The 15,337-nt window shown below is 37.7% G+C and overlaps 1 protein-coding gene across 5 annotated transcripts in view; it reads right to left on the bottom strand.

Annotated features, from left to right (window-relative positions):
• The window catches only part of SPMIP2 (sperm microtubule inner protein 2), a 130,678-nt gene that overhangs the window by 46,228 nt on the left and 69,113 nt on the right, over positions 1-15,337 (bottom strand). For all 5 annotated transcript variants that reach the window (XM_077139667.1, XM_077139666.1, XM_077139665.1 and 2 more), the window contains one exon: positions 13,326-13,384. In XM_077139667.1, coding sequence (XP_076995782.1) covers positions 13,326-13,384 — 59 coding nt within the window. The remainder of the gene's footprint in view (positions 1-13,325; positions 13,385-15,337) is intronic.

Below are 15,337 nucleotides of genomic sequence, written 5' to 3'. Positions count from 1 at the left end.
ATCTAGAGAAGACTCAGCATGAGCTAGGGTTTCAACCTCACCTCTGACATTATCATCAATCCATATGTCACCATCCCATGTTTCAGGGTCCCACTCCTTTCCAATCAATGCCCTCACTTTAATGGCAGACATCATGCAACATTGAGATATCAGTTTACATTGTAAAGTTGCTACCCTAACAATGAGATTCTGAGTCTGATTTTCAGAGATCTCAAGTCTACAGCTATAGGAAATCAGATTTTCCTTCAGGATACTCATAGAAATGTCCACATCTGTCAGATGGCACGGAAGCTTCTCGTTTGAAGGCTTAAGCCCATCCCTTTCACTCCTTAATGTAGCCAGTGTATCTAACAACCAGTCAACATCTCTATACCTCTTATTTCCACAAAACTCTGTAAAGGTGTCAAAAACATTATCCCCCAGACCCTGGCTTCATACAAGCAAAGCATTAGGAGAATCGAATGGCGATATTTGACTATCTCTTTTGCCAACTGACTCCATGGATTGGGAGTGTCAGATTATGGGAATCAGAGTCCTTAGTGCCTTTGAGTCTAGTCAGAGTAGAAAACCATTCATAAAAACCCACTTTTAAGATTCTGTTTCTTAGTACCAAGATGTATTAGTTAGGGTTCTCTAGAGAAACAGAATCAATAGGGAACACTCACAAATATAAAATTTATGAAAGTGGGGCCACGGTGGCTCAGCAGGCAGGAATGCTTGCCTGCGATGCCAGAGGACCCGGGTTCGTTTCCCGGTGCCTGCCCATGTACAAAATAAAAGAAAAAAATTATAAAAGTGTCTCACGTGACCATGGGAATGCAGTGTCCAAAATCTGTAGGGCAGGCTGTGAAGTTGATGATTCCGATGGAGGGTCTGGATGAACTCCACAGGAGAGGCTCACCAGCCGAAGCAGGAAGAGAGCCTGTCTTTTGTGAATCTTCCTTAAAAGGCTCCCAGAGATTAGATTGAGCATCACTCATTGCAGTAGACTCTCACCTTTGGCTGATTACAAATGAAATCAGCTGTAGATGCAGCTGACGTGATCATGATCTAATTCTATGAAATGTCCTCACTGCAACAGACAGGCCAGTACTTGCCCAACCAGACAAACAGGTACCACCACTTGGCCAAGTTGACACACGAACCTGACCATGACAGATGTTATGTAGCCCATGGAAAGACTCTGGGATCTGTTCTATAACTACTTGTTGAAGAGTGCTTTGAAAATGATTGCTGTTTTCTTTCTTTGCTTTGTATATATGTCTTATTATACAATTTAAAAAATTTTTAAAAATGCACATACACCGTGCATCCTGCATTTTCCCTTATAGCACCTACTATTAGAGCAATTAAATTACCATTCATGCAGTAGGCTGTTTCTTTGCTGTCTCCCCTAATAGAATGTAAGGAAGATAGAGATCAGGCTGCTTTGTTTGCTCCCGAATTCCAGGCCTAGCAAGTGCTGGGCACATGGTTGGCACGCATATTTACTGAATACAAAAATTGGACTTTGCGACACTTACAGGGACAACGCCAAGAGCTCTGTTCTGACCTGACTGTATAGCTGGCTTCTGGATTCTGAGGTCCCAACGAGGAGGCTAGGGTGAGAGAAGGAGGCTGAGAGGAAGGAACTGGGAGGTCAGGTTTTAGTTAAAGGACCTAGATGGCCAAAGTGAGACTGACTGCTGATGACCTCAGAAACTGCAGGACTTTGCTGGTGGAAGCTTACAGAAACCCTTCTTAGGTGCTAGGTACTGACAGTCTTAAAAATAGAAGGCTGTCAAGATTTATGGATATTTTTAGGAAAACAACTCCCAGAAAAAAAACCAGGCATTTATATTCCAATATATTTTTAAATACTGTCTGTCATTAAGCCTGCTAGTTTAACTGGTTTTGGCAACATTTCCCTTTATGGAATAAAACAGGCAATCTTCTGCACACCACCCAACAAATGCCAAATACAGGAGCACCTTCCACATTTCTGAATAAACAGAAAGGCCTGTTTATTCAGATCAGTGAATATTTCTTTAGCACTAAAAGATCTGGTTTTAAGTTGAAATTTTTTCAACTTAGCATCCCTAACTACTAACATTGCATTTGACTATTACTATTTCTCCCATTTTAAAAATTGGCTGATATTTTTACCAAAATAAAATAGTTGTACATGTACATAATCTAGAACTAATTATTTTCAGTTTTAATAAAATAAATTTTATATAGGTGCAAAATACGTGTGAACAGTAACTAAAATGCTTATAATGAAAAAACACTCCCATTTTCTCTGGATAACCTATTAGATTCGCTTCCCATTTCACTCTCAAAAGTGTCCTGCTTTGGATGATCAATTATATGATTCCCTATTTATTGAGCCCTTAGAATGTACCAGGCCATGTGCTAAATGCTGTATATGTAACAACACATTTAATCTACACATCAACCGAGTGGAGTAGATTCGGTTATCATCATTTTACGGATTGGGAAAGTGAGGCATAAACAGTTAAAAAGAACTTGTCCAAGGTGTCACAGACAACAGGTGGTGAAGCCGGGACTCCAACTCAGGAAGTCTGGCTTTTGCACCTTGGTCTTATGCCTATGTAGATATTGCATCATAACATTATAATCCCTCTTGTGGGATATTTAGTTTATTTTTGACTTCTAATTACTTCAGACACATTGTTGGATTTCCTTTAGCTAAGCCTTTTTACATCTCCTTTATTAGTTCCTTGGGAGTAAGAAATTCCTAGTGAGGTCAGCTTTCTTGATTCTCAGTTCAGTGCTATTTCAGGTATACCATGCTTCTCTTCAGGATGGGTGCTAGCTCACCAACCCAGCCACTGCAAAAAAGCAGACAACAAAAAGGCAGATAGAGTCCATGCTCTGAAAAGAAGTGTCCCTGGAACCCCCAAGAAAATGAAACGTTAGGGGAGGCTGGGGTTAATTCCAATCCTTTAAAACTCCTGTGTCTCATAGCTTCATAGCTGACTTCCGGTTTGCTTGTCCCTACCTGGGAACTGGCAGCCTCTTTGACTCTCCCCATCGTCCAGTCCATCTACTATCACGGCCTGCAGGAACTTGAAGTGCTCCTTAGGACATCATTCCTAACGCAAATCTACAAACCAGTACGTTAGGGGCAACTATCATGAACCCCCAATTGGCAAAGAGCCACCTTTGTCATGACAGTAGGTCAGCAACGTATCAGTAGATTCTTTTTGGAATGTTGTTTCCCCAGGAATTATTCCGTTGACTTCGTAGCCTCACCAGAGGCTCTCTTTCCATTTGCAAGTGTGAAAATTTACCCAAGGAGGCACTCCTAGATTTTCCTAAAATGTTCCTTCTACACCCAGCTTAAATTTTACTTCTCTCAAGAAGGCTTCGTGACTTGAACTCATCCTGCTTCTCAAGCCTGAACTATACCAACTTGTGCTGCTATGAGCACAAAAAAGACACGGGTTTGGCTTGTAATCTGATTCAACAAATATGTCTTGAGTGCTCCAAGCACTGTATTAAATGTAACAGACAGAAGAAGATAAGATACTTCCGTGGCCCACAGTCTCGTGGAGAGGAGGTAAGTCAGTCTTCAAAGAGGAGCCTGAAGGGAAGGCCAGTGGAGATGCTAAAGGCAATACAAAGGACAAACAGATCAAGATGTGTTTTGAGGCATAAGTCGATAGGAGTTTCCAGAAAAATGAGAGGTGTTACCTTCTGTGAGCTGCCATAAACAAACTGCTTTCCACTCTCCTGCTACATTATCCTGCTACATTAAACTCTAATAATTTTATCATGTTTGGATTTTCCCCGATCTTCTGTGAGTTTTTTAAAAAATATTTTTATTTACAAATCTTAACCATACATGGTATACGATCGCGGTTTACAGTATCATCATGTAGCTGTGTATTCATCATTGTAATCATTTTTAGAACATTTGCATCACTCCAGAATGAACAAGAAAAAGGAAAAACTCATACATCCCATACTCCTTACCTCTCCCTCTCATTGACCACTAGTATTTCAATCTGCCTAATTTATTTTACCCCTTATCCCCTCTATTGTTTTATTTATTTTTTATCCATTTTTTTTACTCATCTGTTTATATTCTATGAGGTTTTGATGGCAAGTGCCATCTTTTATCCATCTTTGTCACCCACCTGCTTTGCACATCAAGCACGTAGTGGGTGCTTAATAAATATTTTTTGAGGAATGAAAGTTGAATTCCTAACTTTGTGAATAAATCAAAGAAAAAGGATGCTGCTCTATGTGGAAGTATGACAAATACTTCAAGAAGAACAAATTACATGTGCAAAAGACACACAAGAATAGTGCAGATTTGAGGAACTGTTGGCATAGCTAGACTTGCAGAGATTGTCAGAGGCTGGGTGGGAGGTAGAGTCTCGGCTCCGGTTCATCTATCTGAGATCTGCTACAGGGAAGTGCTTTCTCTGGCTGGGTGACTGAAATATTTCAGGGTCAAATGCAAATTCAGATTGCTCAGGGACTCCATTGCCTACGTGAGTTTCCATAGGGTTCCCCCTGACGATTTGGGAAGGAGGAAACGGGAAGAGCTTCAGGGTGCAGTGTTTCTAAAAATGCTTTCTGTCTAAATTCCTCTTTCTGATTTTTCAGCGCTGGGGAAATCCAGGATCTATTTGCTTTGTATGGCAAACACATTCGCATTAATTCTGCTCTTTTGGAAACTTGAGATTGCTGGCTTGATATTTTAACTTTAAAGGATTGGCTTTTCGTTTTAGTGTTTCACATCTGCTGATTTCACACTAACTCAGAGGTAAAGAAAATTAACACACTGGAAGGAAGCAAAATTTGTAAACTAATCAGTTGCCTTTGATTTTCATTTGAAAAGGACATGATTCGAGAAGGTTTGATTGGTTAGTGAGTAAAAAGAATTACAAGAACAAAACATTGTCCCTTCCCAAACTTTTCTACCTCTAAATCAAAGTGGCTTTAGAGAAACCCACTGTCTTCAAGATGAATCTTCATCCCCAGCTGCTTAATAACAGAAGTAGGAATTACAGCCACCAGAATGAGATGTTGTATTCCAAAGAGCTAAAGTAGTTCTGTCCTTGCCAATTACAATCAACTTCTCTAAGTTCCAGCGAAAGGCACATGTAATGTAAAAGATCATTGTAAAAGAAAGTTTTCTCTCCTTAGAAAACAAGACAGGGGTGCACAGGTGGCTCAGTGGTAGAATGTTCATCTTCCATGCTGGAGACCCGGGTTTGATTCCCTTCTGTGCACCCCCCCCCAAAAAAAAAACAAGACAGAGGCATCCTGAAGTCAGACTTGACACTGTAAAACCCAGAGGACTCTACAGTGGTGGTGTAGCTTTTACAAAACCCACTGACTTCTTTTTTCTTTTTTATTTTATTGAATTAAAATATATGTAATGTAAGATATGCCATTTAATGTGAGGGATGACTCCCAGGGATGAGTCCAGCCCTGGCACCGTGGGATCAACAATTCCATCCTAACTATGGTGGGGAGAGAAGTGTAATTGATAAAGTATCAGTGGCAGAGAGAGTTCAAATAGAGTCGAGAGGCTCTATCATCTGGAGGTTGCTCTTCCGCAAGCTTCAGATAGATCTTATTACCTATCATAGCTTGCCAACCCCCAACCAAAACCATTCCAGCCAATCCTAAAGAACACCTAGTGCAATACATAAGATTCTACAAAGGTTCCATGCACAAGGGTAACTTTCCAGAAACCTACAACCTCCAGATGGGTCCCTGGACCAGATCAACCCTGAAACCTAGAGGGCCGAGTCTCTCCAGAACATCAGATAGTTTCATCTCCACACCTCATATTAGAGTCAGTCCATCCCAACATGAAAAAGTTGTAATGGCCATAGCCCAAACAACCCTAAAGAGTGGGATGGAAAGGTCAAAGTGATGGTGGAGTTTCACAGAGAAGGTAGGGTTTAACAAATGAGTTTGATTGCTGAGTCATAAAATTGATATTTCTTTTAGTCTCCAGTATCTTAGAGCAGCTAGAAGTAAAAACTTAAAATTGTGGAATTGTAGCCAGTTGTAACCAGTGCTGAACTCTGAAATCTATTCTACAACTAATTGTTGTGCTGTGCTTTGAAATTTATTGCTTTTTTGTATATATGTTATTTTTCACAAAAAAGAAGAAAAAAGTTGATTGTGATGATTAAAAAAATTTATTCTTTCTAGCCTCATATATATTCTGGAGCAGCAAGAACGAAAAATCTGAGATATCAATATGGCAGCCCATGACAAACTCTGGGATCTGTCCTGCAACTGCTTGTTGAAGAGTGCTTTGAAAGCTATTGCTTGTTCTTTCTTTGCTTTGTATATATGTTATACTATACAATAAAAAAGGTTAAAAAAAGATAACTAGAAAATGCCCCCATATGTTGAAAATTAAGAAATACACTTAAAACTAATAGGATGAATAATAGATAATAATGAAAATTATAATTTTATTTTAACTGAATGATAATAAAATACAGCCTATCAGAAAAGAAAAAAAAAGAGGAAACCATTCTGGAAAGCGCTATAGAGGCTGCACAACCAGAGACCTTTGGAGATGAAGAAGGAAAATGCCCCCACGGGAGCTTCATGAAACAGGAAGCCTGGAGAGAAAGCTAGCAGGTACCACCATGTTTACCACGTGCCTTTCCAGTTGAGAGAGAAAAGCCCTGAACTTTATCAGCTTTCTTGAACCAAGGTATCTTCCCCTGGATGCCTTAGATTGAACATTTCTATAGTCTTGCTTTAATTTGGACATTTTCATGGTCTTAGAACTGAACTAGCAACTCAATAAATTCCCCTTTTAAAAGCCAAAAAAAAAAAGGTGCCATTTTAGCTATTGTTTAAATAGAATTCAGCAACATTAATTCCATTCAAGTGTTGTGCAACCATCACCACCATCCACGACCAAAGCTTTTCACCATTCAAAACAGAAACTCTGGTCCCATCCAGCAGTCGCATTTGCCCTCTACCCAGCCGCCTGCTAACCTATGATCTTTTTTCTTCTCTATGAATTTGTTTATTCCAGATCTTTCATGTAAATGGGATCATGCAATATCTGTCCTTGAGTGTCTGACTTATTTCACTCAGCATAACGTCTTCAGGATTCATTCATGCAGTAGCATGTAGCAGGTCTTCATTCTTTTTTATGACTGGATAGTATCCCATTGTGTGTAGACATCGCATTTTGTTTATCCACTTATCAGTTGATGGGCACTTGGGTTGTTTCCACCTTTGGCTCTTATGAATAATGCTAGTACTAAGATTGGTGTACAAATAGCGCTTCGGGTCCCTGTTTTCAATTCTTTGGGATATATGCCTAGGAGTAAAATTTCTGGGTCATATGATAGTTTTATGTTTAACTTTTTGAGGAACCATCAAACTCCTTTCTTAAAACAAAAAACAGCTTGAGAAACCCTGCCAGTGGGCGGTGTGACAGTGGTTCATTGGCAGAATTCTCGCCTGCCATGCGGGAGACCTGGGTTCGATTCCCCGTGCCCGCCCATGCAAAAAAACACACACAAAAACTATTTAAAACCCTGCCATCAATCATTTGCCAGTCCATTCCTGTGACTTCTCTTATTTGACTGTAAACTGTCCCTCTATTCCCTATCTATGCTTTTTACTGTTGTTGCAATTAGAAAGACTGTATGTATATATTGAAACATGCCCAATTATAAACATAAAAAAAACATGCGAAAGTGAGTTAAACATCAAGTCACAAATCTAGAGAAATTTGAGATATCTACAACAGAAGGATGTTTCTTTAATGAGGAAAGAAATAAAAGAAAGTTAACCCACACCCAGCTACTGCAATCATTCTCTATCAATATACTTTATATTGAAACTTTGTGCTTTCATCCATCTGTCCCTGAAAGTCTGTGAGAAATTTGAGAGTAAGGACCTTGCTTATTAAAATTATTTTAAATTCTGAACCCCCGGCCCATAGCAAGTTTTCATTTCATGTTTGTTAAAGTACATCTCTTTTGTTCCTTAAGATGCAATAAGTTGTCTGACATACCATTAGACTTAAAAATAGATTTCCATGGGGAGGGTACTATATTTGTACACTACATTGTAAACAGCTATTATAAAACACATCCTGACTTCAGAAAGGTTAAAATTTTTAAAGTTTGCCTGAGAATGGAGGAAATCCTGTAATTGTCCTGTACTAGATTTATCTCCAAAGCAGAGTAGACTCTTGCTCCCATTATCTAAGCAAACAAACAAACATTCTTTCGTGCTGGTGATATTGACTCAAATCATCTAACTCTTTTTAAACCACTTTTTTTCTGAGACCACTGAAGAGCCCCACATTTTTCTCTGTTATTGTTTTCCTTGATTCCTCTGGTTCCTGTATTAAACTCTCCTCCTTGAAATTCTTCACTGGCTTCGGTAGCCTTGTGCTGCCTTGAGGAATCTACTTCTAACGCTCCTTCCTTCCTTCAGTGGCCCCCATTCATCTCGCCCTCAGTGTGGGCACGTACAGGCTCAGTCCCCTCCTTTTCTCCGCTGAAAAAGAGAAAAGTGGATCTCAACCCTGGCTGTATATCAGAACAACTCGGAGACCTCTTTCAAAATGTCCAAGCCCAAGTCCCAACTTAAACCAGTGGACGCTGAATCTCTTGAGTTAGTCAACTTGGACTGAAATGTTAGCTCTGTGACCCTGATTGTGTAACTTAACCTAGGAAAATCCAATTTGTTTGCTTGTAAACCTGTAAAATTCAAATAATGTCAATATCTGCTTCATCAGCTTGCTGCACATCTCCCCATCATCAGAGCAATAGCATCTCACCTCTTCTCCATTTATTTAAAGCCTACCTTTCTTTAAAAGCTCAGCTCAAATCTCACATCTCCATGAACATTTTTCCCTGACCCTCCATAAGCATAATTTATTCAACCTTCTTTGCAAAGTACATTGGCAATTCAGTGTTGGACCTACAAAACTGAAGTACTCTCCTAATTGATCTTTCTTCTACTGCTCTTGTGTCACCTTTTAATCCATTCTCTACATAAAGCTCCAACATTCCAGAGACATCTTTTAAAAAAACTGTTGATCACATTGTTTCCTATTTTAAACCTTCAAATGAATTCTCTTGGTTTGTAGATTAAAATCCAAATTCTCTAACCTGGCTCACAAGATTCTACATAATCTTGCTAAAATCCCCGTTGCTCTTACAGTCTGGCTACGCCTAATATGATATACTCCGTCCCGCCTCAGGGCCTTTGCTCATGCTGCCCTCTCTTCCAGGAATTATCTTGCACTCACTTTTTAATGTTGATTTAATAATCACTTCCTCAAACTTATACCCGCAAAGGATAGGCTAAACCTACTTAAAAATTAGGCCTAAGAGTCACCCCCAGAGAATCTCTTTTGCTGTTCAGATGTGCCCTCTTGCTCTCTCTCTAAGCCAACAGAACAAGCAAACTCACTGCCCTCCCCCTCTCTACGTGGGACATGACTCCCAAGGGTGTGGACCTTCCTGGCAACATGGGACAGAAATCCTAGAATGATGAGACTCAGCATCAAGGGATTGAGAAAACCTTTGCCAAAAGGGGGAAGAGAGAAATGAGACAAAATAAAGTGTCAGTGGTTGAGAGATTTCAAACTCAGTCAAAAGGTTATCCTGGAGATTATTTTTATGCATTATATAGATATCCCCTTTTTAGTTTAATGTGTATTAGAGAGGCTAGAGGGAAATGCCTGAAACTGTAGAGCTGTGTTCCAGTAGCTGCGTTTCTTGAAGCTGATTGTGTAATGATATAGCTTTTGCAATGTGACTACGTGATTGTAAAAACTTTGCATCGTCTGATACTCCTTTTATCTATGGTATGGACAGATGAGTAAAAAGTATGGATTAAAAATAAATAATAGGAAGAACAAATGTTAAAACAAATTGAGTAGATTGAAATACTAGTGATCAATGAAAGGGAGGGGTAAGAGGGATAGAAAAAAATAGGGGGAACAAAAATTAAAATATTTTGGGTAGATGGAAACACTAGTGGTCAATGAGAGGGAGGGATAAGGGGTATGGTATGTATGAGTTGTTTTTTTTTTCTTTTTATTTCTTTTTCAGGAGTGATGCAAATGTTCTAAAAAATGAGCATGGTGATGAATATATTTTTATGTGATGATATTGTGAGCTGTTGATTGTAGACTATGTATGGACCGTTTGTATGTTAAGGATGTTCATGTTTGTATGTTTTTTTTTATTTGTCAATTAAAGAAAAATAAATAATCATTTCCTCAGTAGACACGTCTCTCATCCTTATTCCAGGTTGAAGCCCCTAGCTAAACTAAACCCTCTCTAATCGCCTATAAATACTCTCCGTAATTAAATATTTTATTATGAAATGGATGGAATAGGACAAGATATTTAACTCTTCTTAATTATTTCTATATTGTTTGCTTTGTCACCACATGCATGAATTGCACTTGCAATTTTAAAAAATTATTTTAAAAGCATAAAAAACATTATCATACTTTTAAAATGTCCTACATTAGTTGTTTAATGTCTCTCTCCTCCTCTAGAATACAGGTTCTCAAAGGGCAGATGCTCAGCCTTTCTTGTTTACCAATGTAGACACAGAATCTAGCAGTCCCTTGAACATACGAGATGATGAATAAATACTTGCTGAGTGAATGCTGCTGATGAGAAGGACAGAATGTGAAAACTGTCCTGTAGGCTGAAAGGCTAAGCACTAAACATAGTCTTGCACAGGGAAAAGATGTCATCAGTCCAAATCAGAGAATAAGGGGAGCGGACTCACCTGGGGCAGTCCAAGGGGCCCCATCCAAGAGCACCTCGACAGCCCAAGAGTGGAGCAGGAACACCTTCCTCTTAATATAGTGTTTTTTATTAAGGAAGTTGCAGGTTTACAGAAAAATCATGCCCAAAATACAAAGTTCCCTTATTACACCCACCCGACACCTTGGATGAGTGTGGCACCTTCACTACAACTGGTGAAAGATTATCATTACAATGGTGCTATCAACTGTAGTCCTTACTTTACATTAGAGTGCACTGTTTTGTGTTATACATTCCTGTTTTTGTTTTTGTTTTTGTTTTTGGCATGGGCAAGCTGCAGACATCGAACCCGGGTCTCCGGCATGGCAGGCAAGAACTGCCAATGAGCCACTGTTGCCAGCCCCCTATGGTTTTTTTCGTTCTAGTAACATATATAAAACCTAAAGTTTCTCCTTTTAACTATAGTCAAATATATAATTCAGTGGTGTTAATTACATTTGCAACATTGTGCTACCATCACCATCATCCGTTACTAAAAGTTTTCCATCACTTCAAATAGAAATTCCGTACCAATTTGCAGTGGAGGGGCTTAGAGTCTTAAGAGGGAGGCAAAATTCAGGTTATTGGTATCTGGTAGTTAGAAATAGGACCTAAAGCAGATGCCACAGGTCTTCGGGATCATCAATATATTTAAAAATTTTTTTAACTTTTCCACTTGCCATTTTCTAGGTATAATTATCGTCACCAATCCTTTGACATTCAACATTTGCAATTTGACTTTATTTTTTCTTTATATATATAATTTATAGATAAACTATACAAAAATTATATATATAATTTATCAATTGAATCCACAGTCCCTTAAGCGCAAGGTCTTTTCATAAGCTTTCTGGATTTTCATGACCTGTCATAAAACATACAGCATTCCCTAGAAATGAATGTAGCCAATTTTCTTTCATCAGTAAAAATATTCGAAGCTTTGATATTTCTCAGCTACCTTCCAATAGCTTTTATTTTTATTATTATTTTTTTAACTATCAAAAACACCAAACAAATGCAAACATTCTTAACTTTTGATCATTCCATTCTACATATATAATCAGTAATTCACAGTATCACCACATAGTTGCATATTCATCATCATGATCATTTCTTGGAACATTTGCATCTATTCAGAAAAAGAAATAAAAAGAAAACAAAAAAATTCATACATACCACACCCCTTACCCCTCCCTTTCATTGATCACTAGCATTTCAATCTAAATTTATTTTAACATTTGTTTCCCTATTATTTATTTTTATTCCATATGTTTTATTCATCTGTTGACAAGGTAGATAAAAGGAGCATCAGACACAAGGTTTTCACAATCACACAGTCACATTGTGAAAGCTCTAATAGTTTTTAATGTTTTAAATAGATACAACACATTTTCATACTTGTATCACCAATGCTCGGTGAAGTTTCATTGATTTTCAGAGAACTTTAGTATTTTTCTTTGCCAGGGAACATTTGACAGAGCACTGTAGATAGAAGCCTTTGCAAGAAGAGATCAATTCCTGCACCTAAGCAAGACTATCTGAACAAATGAACTGGAATATTTTAAGAAGGACATGTGCTTCTCATGCAATAAAGTGCAACTATTTCTCCATGGCTTTAAAAAGGGAATATGCTCTCTAAGTTATAGGACTTTGTCCAATAAGGTCTACCAGTATCCTGAACTTGTATTGCAGTGACTTTTTAAAAGGCCTTTGACATAGAATTTGAGGTATTGTCTCTATTTGATGTGGTTTATGTTGTGAAATGGAAGAAAGAGAATAAAATTCAATAATTTTGCACATGTGCATAGCTGTATCCTTTGACAATCAAAATGAGGTGAAACAAGCTTTAGGAAACCCTTACCTCCAAAAATCTAAGGATAACTAAGACAGCCTGGAATCTGCAGTCTTGTGAGAGCAGTGCTACCTGATCGCTTCCTTCTTAAGAATCTGGATTCTATGTTACAGCTAGATGACAAGCCTAGTTTTTGCTCTTTTCCCAGTAATTTAACATTCATTGAGCAAACCATGTTTAATTTAGGTTAGAGGATGCCTTAAGACAGCATGAATTCAAGCTATTACGTGACTTCAGCAGAATTACGTTTATTAACCAAGATTACCCATTATGATGGTTTCTAGACCAACAGCATGAAATAAGCATTTTTTAACCAAAAAGAGTTAATACGGTTGTTTTCACCACAGAGAGAATTATTTATATTTTTAAAGCTAAGCTCATCCTATCACTATTCTTAATGCCTGTAGGCTCGGTTCTCCTTCTCTCCACTGTACTTAAGTTTCTTATTGTAACTATGTTTGCTTCATCTACTTTCCCCCTTAATTAAAATCTGGTAGATAGTGAAGATTTGTTGAGTATTAGGAATAAACGCACACACTTTTACAAAAAAAAAAAGCCTCATGAAGTGGAAAGAAATAAAAGGGGTAATAGACTTCAAAGTTAAGAAATAATTAACTCTCACTAATTTAGGAAAAACTCATAATCATCAATTAACTAAAAATATATTAGTATGTACTTACCATGGGCTTTGATATCTGTGGGTTATTTGATCGATAGCAGCGTGACTTATTTCTCCATACTGTAAAAAGAAGAAAATTAATCTACCATACTCCCTAGATAAATAGGCACCAACGTTTCAAAAGTACTACCTTCCTCAACAAAAAAGAAAGTCGGGTTGGAAATTAGATAGGAAATGCTGAATTCAGTTTAAAGATCAGAGAAGGTGTCTTTTAAATCACGAACTGAGAGAAAAAGGTATAAAAAGTACAATTTATATGACCCTGTATGCTTTTTTCTCCCTCTTTGTAAAAGGAGGGATACCAACTAGCAGTGAAAATGATCCCTAAACTCCTTTCTATCTTTATAATTCTATATTTATATGAGAAGGCATCCTAAACTAGTAGTTACCATTTTGGCTAAACATTTGAGCTCTTTCTACTTTATCTTATCCTCAGAATTAGAACATGCGATGGCAATGAGGCAGGAAAGGGGCTGCATTATAGGCAGCCTGTGGTAAAATGTAGATCTGAGAATTCCTTTCAAAAAGCATAATTTAGAGTATTGATAAAGTATTTGATAGCTGAGAACCAGTTCCCACATTAAAAAATAATTCACACATGAGCTGAGACTCGGCATCAAGGGATTGAGAAAACCCCTAGAATGAGCTGAGAGGGGATTGAGAAAACCTTCTCTACCAAAAGAGGGAAGAATGAAATGAGACAAAATAAAGTGTCAATGGCTGAGAGACTTCAAACAGAGTCGAGAGGTTATCCTGGAGGTTATTCTTACGCATCAAATAGATATCCCCTTGTTAGTCAAGATGTAGTGGAGAGGCTGGAGGGAACTGCCTGAAAATGTGGAGCTGTGTTCCAGTAGCCGTGTTTCTTGAAGATGATTGTATAATGATATAGCTTTCACAATGTGACTTTGTGATTGTGAAAACATTGTATCCTGTGCTCCTTTTATCTACCTTATCAACAGATGAGTAAAACATGTGGAATAAAGATGAATAATAGGGGGAACAAATGTTAAAATAAATTTAGAGTGAAATGCTGGTGATTGGTGAGGGGTAGGAGGGGCGGTATGGTATGTATGAATATTTTTCTGTTTTCTTTTTATTTCTTTTTCTGAATAGATGCAAATGTTCCAAGAAAGGATCATGATGATGAATATGCAACTCTGTGATGATATTGTGAATTACTGATTATATATGTAGAACAGAATGATCAAAAATTAAAATAATAATAATAATAATTCACACAGCCTCCCACGTGAATGGAAATGATCTCTATATCCCAACAACTTCTCCCCAGGAACTGTCCAAAGGATGACACATCTTATGAGTAAGCATGGGGAGAGAGGTGTCAAATTTATATTGAAAAGTGTTTTCATTACAATCAGTTGTCAATTTTCATTCATAAGGTTGGGTGTGAAATTAGATTATAAAAAAAGTATTTCACTTCAGTTTTGGAATGCATTCTTTGCTTATATTGACATGGGGTGCTGTATTCGTAACATCTCAAAAATGTAGCAAAATCATATGATGATATTTCAGCATCAGACAATTAGTACACTTTCATTATCTTCCTTATCTTCTCTCTCTTTTCCCTCAAACTTTGGTTTAGAATGACTTTCCTGGTTAACTGCGTCAGAATTATTTGTGTTGGAAAAGTGGATCCACTTATGTCATCCTTCACCACTTCTATCCCTTTAATGTCCACATATAAATTAAATAAAGGAATGAAGAGACAAGGTCAATGACATTCTAAAGCATGGTTGCCCCATTATTCCATAGAAAATCTGAAATGTAATAATCTGTGTATAATGAAATGATGATGGCATAGCTTTGTTTCTCAGTTGATTTTTGACCCCATGAGTCCCTAGAAATTGATTTATAAATAATTTCATTATCAGCTTCTAGACAAATTTTCCAGGACTGGGACAATCATTGATTTTATGCCATTCCCATTTTTAATAATAAAAAAATTTCATCCTCTTAACCTGGAAAGACTTTTTTTAGAAACAAAATAGG

This window comes from Tamandua tetradactyla, chromosome 22 (assembly GCF_023851605.1).
Source record: "Tamandua tetradactyla isolate mTamTet1 chromosome 22, mTamTet1.pri, whole genome shotgun sequence".
NCBI classification, from domain to species: Eukaryota; Metazoa; Chordata; class Mammalia; order Pilosa; family Myrmecophagidae; genus Tamandua; species Tamandua tetradactyla.
This window is presented reverse-complemented; position numbering and strand designations above follow the sequence as displayed.